Source organism: Punica granatum, chromosome 2 (assembly GCF_007655135.1).
Source record: "Punica granatum isolate Tunisia-2019 chromosome 2, ASM765513v2, whole genome shotgun sequence".
NCBI classification, from domain to species: domain Eukaryota; kingdom Viridiplantae; phylum Streptophyta; class Magnoliopsida; order Myrtales; family Lythraceae; genus Punica; species Punica granatum.
The window spans coordinates 2,400,775-2,410,292 of record NC_045128.1 but is presented as its reverse complement, the minus strand read 5'-3'; the positions used below and the strand labels follow the sequence as shown (position 1 = coordinate 2,410,292).

At 40.9% G+C, this 9,518-nt stretch overlaps 2 protein-coding genes across 4 annotated transcripts; both read right to left on the bottom strand.

Moving 5' to 3' along the window:
* Window positions 1–224: 224 nt before the first annotated feature.
* On the bottom strand, window positions 225–5,383 carry LOC116197211 (pescadillo homolog). The gene is made up of 13 exons (XM_031527275.1): window positions 5,175–5,383; window positions 5,003–5,088; window positions 4,244–4,492; window positions 4,045–4,170; window positions 3,824–3,908; window positions 3,634–3,744; window positions 2,981–3,074; window positions 2,604–2,890; window positions 2,156–2,263; window positions 1,927–2,048; window positions 1,447–1,666; window positions 893–1,117; window positions 225–667 (listed from the first exon to the last, which is right to left on the bottom strand). The coding sequence occupies exons 1-13, from the start codon at window positions 5,196–5,198 to the stop codon at window positions 578–580; spliced, it is 1,827 nt and encodes a 608-aa protein (XP_031383135.1). The 5' UTR covers window positions 5,199–5,383; the 3' UTR covers window positions 225–577.
* Window positions 5,384–6,025: 642 nt separating this feature from the next.
* On the bottom strand, window positions 6,026–9,165 carry LOC116197212 (mitogen-activated protein kinase kinase 3). 3 transcript variants are annotated; one of them, XM_031527277.1, is made up of 10 exons: window positions 9,108–9,165; window positions 8,860–9,006; window positions 8,519–8,773; window positions 7,888–8,106; window positions 7,639–7,776; window positions 7,303–7,470; window positions 7,088–7,201; window positions 6,901–7,008; window positions 6,697–6,788; window positions 6,026–6,459 (listed from the first exon to the last, which is right to left on the bottom strand). In XM_031527277.1, exons 2-10 carry the CDS (start codon window positions 8,959–8,961, stop codon window positions 6,099–6,101), a joined length of 1,557 nt encoding a protein of 518 aa, XP_031383137.1. In that variant the 5' UTR covers window positions 8,962–9,006; window positions 9,108–9,165; the 3' UTR covers window positions 6,026–6,098. The 3 variants fall into 3 exon arrangements, with proteins under 3 accessions (XP_031383137.1, XP_031383136.1, XP_031383138.1); XM_031527276.1 differs by having other exon boundaries at window positions 8,860–9,160; XM_031527278.1 differs by having other exon boundaries at window positions 8,519–8,738; window positions 8,828–9,159.
* Window positions 9,166–9,518: the final 353 nt, after the last annotated feature.

The window sequence follows — 9,518 nt, the reverse complement described above, 5'->3', positions numbered from 1 at the left end:
CACATGGAAATAGAGAAAACGAGGCCCAAGTAAATGGACCCATTAACAGACCAATCCTGACTGAAACCCATCGATCCTCTGATATTGACCGATTTGGCGTGCGAAGAGTTATGATAAGAAACTCACCTTCGAGCTGCATAGAAATGCATAAACCTAGTGTATACGGCACCAAATAACTACAGAACACAGAACAATGCCACAAGTTGTATCGCTTTCACACCTAGTGACTTTGGAACAATGATGAACTATAAAAAAAAATGACCACAATTAGCCCGTTGGCGGGTCACAGGAACCTCAGGCGCACATATGACTCCAAGCTTCCATGAGGCACGGTCCACAAAATTGGAAAACAAACCAAAAAGGAAGCAGCAGTTGCAAACATTACATAATTATGATGGTCATTAAGATCGATACTTGAACAAAATTTGAGCCAATAACACTTCCATTGGCGAAGTTCTGTTCGACCTCTGTTACAGAAACTAGAGCAGCCTTAACGGCAGTGACCCCATTAGGCTCCCACCAATAAGAATCAACAAGTCAACAATGCAGTTCGTGCAAGAGATTCCTTCAAGCGCCCTCATTTTTTACCGGATTTCTCGCCTGCTTCAATTTTCGTCTTCCTTTCCTTGAGAAGGTCGACACCAGCCTTCTTCCGCTCTTTCCCCATCTGCATAAGAGTGAGATATTTCCCAGTAAGCAATACTGTGGCTCTTACGAGAGGAGATCATCAATTAATTTGTCCCAGACCCAACAGTGAACATCCGACCCTCAATTACTTGATAAATCGTCGAATGATGATAATTATTAATTTTGGAATCACAAGACCTGATAAATTGCCTAGCAGCGTGCTTTTGATGAAGAAATGTTGTGCTAAGACGAAAAAGATTTTTACCTTCATGGCCTCGTATAGCCGTCTCTTCTTACGTGACATGACAACCTTCGATAAGGTGTCGATATCCTCTACAACCTGCTTGACATCAGGTGCAGATAATTGATCCCTTGCTTCTGCATCCTCCGCAACGGTTTCCTTTTCTTGATGTGCAGCAGCTCCAGAATACTGGGCTCCCACAAGTTCCATCTTCAGTTCATCATGATACTGCTTCTCGAGAGTCAACATCTATATAAACCCAATTTTCTCAATCAGAACTCAGCAGATACTTTACTTTCTTTTTACATCTCATAGTATGGTTGGCTCGGCTTTTGCAATCTCTCCTTTTGCTCATCTTCAAAAGTTGAAATAACTAAGCAAATTATCTGTTAAGTGACATCACAGAAGATATTTTATAGTGCAATACATCTTCTGAAGTCTAATTCAACATTTTAATTTATTTTGTCATTTGAAAGGAAAGAAGAGCATATTGAAAACTTCTCTAAGTCCGATCAAATGGGCAACATCCTCCTGGAGAAGATACCAAATTGAATCAGAACTATTAAAAGAATGCGTACCTTTCGCTTCTTCTGAGCAGCTTCGTTAGCCTCCGTGCGGTCGATGATGCCTTCAGCGACGAGATGCTGAGGATCTTCCAAGTCTTCTTTGCCAACCCCAGGCATAGGAAGAAGCTCATTTCTAGCAGCAGCCTGCAGCCTTTTGATGGTCTCTGCATAATCTGGAACATAACCTTCAGCCTCATTGTCCACAAAAGGAGACAAGTGTGGTGGAGGAACCCTGCTTGCATACAAACATATTAGAAGAAGATGACAGGTTCTTTTTCCCCCTTCAAGTACGATAAAAGTTGTCAAGTCAAGTCTCAATTTGAAAAAAATCCCCAGGTTTCAATAAATAATACATTTCCTATCAGTCATTAAGATAGTTTCGGCTTTGTAACTTGCCAAATATCAGAGATGCAAGAGTCAATTGCAATAACAGGGACCAGACAGCAATAGGTAAATGAAAACACATGCTGTAGGATTTTTAGTAGCAATTACCTTCCTACTAGATAACCATTTGTCGGTAATTTTATTCGGGCATTGACACAATCAAAAATCCATTGAGGCTGAACATACTCTCTAGAAAGAAATATGTGGCCCTGTGTTGGCCTATCAACAATCTGCAGAATCAAATGTAAGCAAAGAGCATTAGATTCATGATCATGCATTCAAATACAAATAACAAACATTTGTCAACAGAATCTCTATAAGTTTGCAGATAGGATACCTGATGAGTGATGCTCTGGTCAGATTCGTCAAAGGGAGCCCCTTCTCCCTCCCAAGAAACAATACCTCCAAAAGCAGGAATGACAAAAAGTAGCGATTCTCTGGGAACCTGAATATTGTAAAGAACAACCGGGGGAAACAATATTGAAGAAACTGTAAGCCCGAAAATAGCAATAAATTTATGTAATCAGAAGGCGACGTCTGTTGTAGAGCAGATTCTAAAGTGGTAAAAACTCATGTGGAGTCTAAGAATATCAACAGCCAATGTCCATTGGCTGATGAGAAAGGAAGATTCTTGATACTGTTATGCAGTGTATTTTTGTACAAAAGAAAAACCCCGTACTTATTGGCTTAAGAGGTTCAAGTATTCATACGCAGAAACACCAAGGAAAGAGAAGCTATATTTAATGTTGTAAGAGGCATTAATGGTTTAATGCAAGTGTTCTCACCTCACGACTTAAGAAGAATTTCATATTCGCAAAAATCTTTTTGCATTCTTTCGTGTCTTCATCCTCCTCATCTTCATCAACAGCCTCTTCAACAAGGTGCATTAGAGCACCAGGTTCATTGTAAGGAAGCTGGTGTTGAAGTTGCGCAAGCCTTAGATCAGATTCCTTGGTCTCCTTCCCATTTTGCTTAACCTCAGGTTGTTCAGACCCAGACGGACCAACAGCATCAGATTCAACAGTTGGGGCTCGGGAACTCATCTGAACGTATCTCGACAATGCATAAAGATCTGAAGAACTCAAGCAGAGCCACAATTATATCACTGTTTGATTTTGAAAGGAAATTTTAATGCAAAGAAAATGCAATAGGGAACAGATACCTGCTGCTAAAGCTTCCAACTTAGGATCAAGAAGGGGTGGATACTTCACATTGATGGAGTTATAAAGCTTAAAATTGACAAAGGCAAGGAGAGTCTGCATCCAGTACGAATGGAAGCACAAGAATATAAGAGAGGAAAAATGGCCAAGAGAGTTGGATAATGCTGAACTTTTTCAGATATAACAGCAAAACATAAGCGTAAAACAAGAGATTTGGAACAATCAATACTTTAATGATAACATAAAAAGGAGAAGCATTTTCTATTACTCAAAACCTAGTCTTGACTATAATCTATATATCAATGACCTTTATGTCATATAAAGGCAGTACGGCACGGAGATCTGTCCTGTGACTCCCATTCCTTCGGTACAAGTGAACTAGGATACTGAAAATTATAGTTGCCCACTATGGTCTCCATTCAGCCATAGCAGGCATTCATTTCATCTCCTTGCAAAATTATATTTAGAAAAATAAAAATAAATATTTCATCACTTAACTATACAGTGACTGTACTATAACACTCGAACTATTATTGCAAAAACTTCACCTGACAACATTAAACTCTGAGTTGGCAAAATTCCACCTGTGTATGACCGCAACAGCAGAAATCCAACAGAAATGAATGAAAATGGATTTCAGGAAAGAGTCCAGTACCTCATAAAACTCCAAGAACGTTAACATGACTGGGAAGTCAATATCTTCCGACAGAACTTGCTGGAGTGCATGGGGAGTTAACCACGTAATTTTCTGACCCTCCACTTCAGCCTAGAAGAAGAGTTCTCCATAATTACCCAGCCAAATGATTCATTGATGCATTATGTGCCAGAAAAGTTGGTATACGTACCTGATAGTATATGCCTTTCACAGAAACAAAGACTTTACGCAACTTGTGAGTTCGAGATATATAGGCCTGCCACTCGTGGCTCAACCTGACAAAATGAAAGATACGTAATTGTCAGGATTCGAGTGAAAATCAAAGAGTTTAAAAGATCTTTTCAATGCTTAATCTCTGTGAGAAACTTGTCCACTTTAACATTTTGTTTTCCATAGAAGTAAGTGTCCAACCTTCGGCAGTCATGAACACGCTTCACTTCAATCTTTTCCCTCTCCAAGGCAGGTAATGCCGCAAAAAGGTGAACCATGGTGAGACAATCATCCAAGTCTCTCAGTGCATCAACAAACTTAGGATACCTTCAAGTAAAGCGAAATAAATCAGATGGGCACATGAAACACAGTCAGGAAAAAGAGAAGGCTCCCAACATACCTCTCACGAATGAGCCTGTCAAGCGTATAATTAGGCTTTCGAGTAAGGAGCCGATGGGCAAGATCCTTGTTCTTCTTAGCCTCAGCTTTCTTAATTTTCCTTTCATAAGCTCTTATTTCTCTGAACTTCTCAAGAAGAGGATCATGTTGAAGGAATGCAATATCCTTCAAGTGATAATAAGTGTGGTGATTTCCCTTCACCTTCTTCTTAGGTTCACGGGGGAACACTCCTTTGAGAATGCATAATCTCCTGAAATTTCCAAAGACCACACAAAGGCATCAAATCATCGGGAGGGAACGAGAAAATCATCTGGGTAGCATTGGAGTGATGGAGGAAAGATATATTATAGCATATGAAGACTGTCAATATCACTCTAGTCAGATACACGCCAGAGAATGGGCTCTTATATGCTTTTTTCTTCTTCTTCTTATGTTAATGTGAAATACTATCAAAACGATATACTGCAAATGCATCAAATTTTCCTGCCCCGCGATGGACTTGTTAGATAAACCACAGCAAACCGCTAATTGCTCAGGCGTTGAGTATGGTCAATTTCCCTACCAGAAAGCCCAAGCTCATGTTCAAATTCCATTCCTTTGCCAGGCTTCATATAGGTAACAAGACCGCCCTTAACCTTTCATTTGACAGAAGAGCTATTGCATACGAAACTTTGCAGGCGCATCACTTTAAGCAACTTCAATAGCGTTGTAGCCATACAATCGATGGAAAGGCATAAGCTTTAAAAGGGTAGAGGAGTACCTGAAAGTTGGGAGATTTACTTGGAGCTGCTTGACAGCTTGGGACCTGGTGATGTACCTCGCAGCGTTGCCTTCCTTCTTCTTCCCCTGTACACACAAAAGCACGAATATTCCACATTCAGCATACCGAGACGCACATGGCCTAGTCCATCCAGATAGGAAGGCAATCTCACCGGCGGCCGGTAGTGCTTCGGCATGGCTGCGACCAAAGGCGGAGAGGGCTAGAGGAGAGCTTCGGAGGGGAGAAGAGCAGGTAACTGAGCAGCGGCTGAATTTGAGAAGAGAGGGAGCAGGGGGCTAGCTAGGGTTTAAGTATGTTTGGGGTTACTGGAACACTGACCCGGTGCATGCACCGGTTAGTTGCTGTCGCCGACCTCAGAACTCGGAAGGATCTATTTATTGAGTTGGATCCGGTCGGTCTGTACACACAGATTAACGTGTAATCACGCAGTGGGCCGGCTCGGTTGGATCATAGGTCGGGTCGGGTATTAGGGTCTAATCTATTATGATTATTAACCGTGAAGGTGAATTCTTCTATTTTTTTCTCGCATATTAACTTTTATAGAATTTTAAGATTCTCCAATTTTATATATGTAGTTAACATAAGACAGATGTAAAACCTATGAAATTTGATAATATTGAAGGCAAAAATATATCATGCCATGATTGGAATTTTTTTAAAATTTTATATGCATAATATCTTTTTAAATGATGGACATGAGATTTTTATTTCAAGGTGGTCGTGAATTTTTCAATTTTTCAAGTATGAAATTTCAACTTTTTCCCTCTTTTATAACTTATGTAGTAGGGTACTGATTTGCATATTTGATTTTTTGATATTTTTCACCTTACCATTAATCTAATAATATATATATATATATATATACCGTTATTGATTTTAAATTACTATTTAAATCATTATTAAAAAAAAAAAGAATCACTTTTTTTTTTCTGCAAATTGAAAATAGGATTTTCCATGATATATCTGAGCCTAAGTAAGGTACCGAAAGAAGGGAAGGGAACATGCACAAACATGAACAGCATAATTCTATTGAAAGAACGAAAGTTTACACTGCCCAAGTAATCTCCAATTACTTCTATTGAGCAATGTAAAGCTCCTGCTCGGCAATGAAGTATTGACCGATCAGACCACTTGGTTCTACCACGAACTGCTCCTGAAACCTCCCCATTCTCTTGGTAGAGAGATCGATTCCCAAATCGTCGAAGTTTGGCATCCCTTCGACTTGTACTCCCTTGCCGCATATAAGGAACCTGTCCCCTAAGATGAACGAACCTGAGACACGGATCGCAATCCCATCTTCCCCTTGTCCGCGGCACTGGAGCTTCTCCACAACGTGAACAAGCTTCTCAGCAGGCCAATCGCCCGACAATGTTCTCCTTATGTTCGATAAGCTCGCAAAGATATCGTCTTGGCCGAGAAATTGCTCACGTGAGAATCTGAAAATGGCGAAGTGATGATAGCCTCTCAGGTAAAGGCTCATGCTGAGGGGTAGTTTAACAAGAAGAATTTTATCATAGAAATTAATGGCATATTCAGCACACTGGAAGAACAAGGGAATGCAATCCCATAGCATTGTTATTTGTAAGACTCCATTCTCGTTTTAATGTCATTCTGCTGCACCGTTGGACTTGACAATATTCTCTCCAATAAGTTTATCCAAACAAATGACTTACCTAAAAGTCGATCTTTCCTTATACAACGTCCTTGTATGCTGCCACAAATCATCTGGTCCACTGAATAATGTATAGTAGTGGATCGTCAACATCTAGTCAAAGGAATAAGAGATGCAAATCAAACACCACATCGAAATAATTATCTTGCAGATTCTTATGCAGATATTGCATAAATAAACATGAAAGAACTAGAAAGTGACTTACGTCTGCTAAATCCTTCATCCTCTGAGTAGGATCAAATATGCTTTGAACGAATGTCGCTAAGTCGACTCCTGCGTCCTCATACTTCCTTATGAATGGGTGTGATAGAAGCTGCAGTACCAAGTTGCACGATAATCTAAAGCAAAGCAAAAGTTTTCATTTTGCCCACTAAAATCAGCCCTTTGCTCACCTGCTCTGCAGTAGGCCTGGTATCTGCATCCTTTTGCAAGCACGCATTGACAAACGAACAGAATTCTGGTGAAAATTTTTGTTCTGAAGGTGAAGGTGATGGTTCGTCCACGATCTACGATAGGAACAAAGAATGATGATTATGCATTAAAAGGACCCTACTGGGTCTAATAAGAAACTGAGCTTCAAACAGAGTCAAAAGAGATCAGACGATACCTGCAGCATCAGGTTAACGTGTCCCTTATTATCTGTGTAAGGGAATTCTCCGGTCCCACACTCAAAGAGAGTAAGACCAAGGCTCCACATATCAGCAGGATAAGAATAGCTCTCATTTCGGATCCGCTCCGGTGACATGTAGGTTACTGTCCCAACGAAAGTCGCACACTAGTAGATCACATCAAAGAGATATATGGCTGTTTGGTAAGGCCAGAGTCATATTTGAAGCAATATGAAATGACAGGGCCGTTTTATATGGCAACTCTGTCAACTTTTAGAATCAAGATAGCAGATAAGGGGGTAAGTAGTCCAGAGAAACAGAGATTTACGACTTACCATTGCCATGGAATTCTCTAGGCCAGCACTAATGCCAAAGTCGGTTATCTTTGCCTCTCCTTTGAGGTTAACGAGCAAGTTCGCAGGTTTGATGTCTCTGTGAACTAAGTGTCGGGTTCCATGCAAGTAGTTCAATCCCTGGAGGGAGAAGATTTACCAAGAGAGAAAAGTAAAATAAACCATATTGCTAGCATCTGATAGAACAGTGAGCTCCTTCTGAAGAGAACGACATGCAAAAGGGTCTCTTGCCTGCAGAAGTTTTCGGAACATAGAAGACAAAATTGGTTCCGGTATGCGTTTCCGAACTCGCAAGACATCGGCCAGTGACCCTCCATCCATGTACTCCAGGGCTATGCTTATCTGCCCCGAATCCGGAGTATAGAAAGCTCCATGGAATTCTACTAGACTTCGATCACACGGCGCCTCGCATAATGTTCGGATCTCGGTAAGAAGTTGCTGTCTTTTCTCCTGCTCCAAAAAGCTGATATTTCATATCACGTATACACAAGATGAATGTCGATATTTTAGCCATTCCCCAAAGTAAACGTAACAAACGTCCTACTCTGCATACTTCTAGGCGCGCGTAATTCAGATACTGGGAGCTGTTCGTTTCCTTGAGGCAGTGACAAAACTCCAACCTTCCATTTTTGTTAGAAAATATCAGGAAGTCAGGAAACAAGGTAAAAGCATGTTACGAGTGATCCTCATAGATGTTTCCCACAGAAAAGAATCATCCAATCCACCGCCCGTGAAGATACTAATTGCAACTATTTCGAACTAAATATATCTCCACACCAGACAACGATAAACATCAAAAGCTTGTACAAGCTATCTAGCATACAAAACTAACAAAAGTTGAAAGCAGAGGTCATGCCAAAACCTTTTCAAAGATATTAATCTTCTTCAGAGCAATAATTCTGTGGCTCGGTATATGTATGGCTCTCCGCACCACACTGCTCGCCCCATTCCCAATGGCCCCAAATATCCGCATCTCATTTGATGCACACCTATAAGTCTTCTCGGATCGATCGGAGTCATCGACAGGCCAAGAAGAGCACTTCTGTAGCCCGAGCTCATTAATATTATATACCCCATAGGACCTGCTCAGCAAATTCAGTGTCCCACCTTCAGACATCTGCAGAAGAAAGAACCAATCCGCCATTAAGAAGAGTCCAGGAAAGGGAATTACCCGAAACGAGATACAGCGTTTCATGTTTTTACCACGCAGGAATCACTGGGGTCCAAGCTTGTCCCCGACGACGAGCCCTTCTCGGCGACGAACAGCGGCGTGATCCTCTTCTGTAGCTTCGCGAGTTCATCCATAATTAACCGGATGAATGAAGCCTCAAGTGTTCTGCTCTAGATTATCTGGTCAAGAAGCAAATCGGAGAACAATGTGACACAAGCTGAGAAACCTACGGAAGTGATTCATTCGTGTCCGCGACAACCTATGGGAACTCCATACATACAAGTGACCGTTGACGGAGACAACGTCGGGGGCCTGTTTGGAAGAGCAAGCAATCCCGGCACTGGACCGTCTGACGCTGATAAGCATGAAAGATTAGAAGGAAGCGGGCAAAAAATATGGGCTGGGCCTTGACAAATTAGGATTTGGGCTTTTTTTTAAAAAAAATTTATTGCACCATATAATCTAACAAACATCGATTTTTTGCCTGAGATATCTCAATATTGCCATTTTTATTTTACCATCTATCATTTGGGGATAGATGGTGACATCAAACTAGCAACGTTGGAATACTTCAGGCAAAAAATCGACGTTATGATAGATCTAAAAGTATCTGTCAACGTTAGGTTATACGGTGCAATATACCTTTTTTTTCTTAATCGGGGTGCTGGTGTTTTTGGGCTGTTAAACCTGA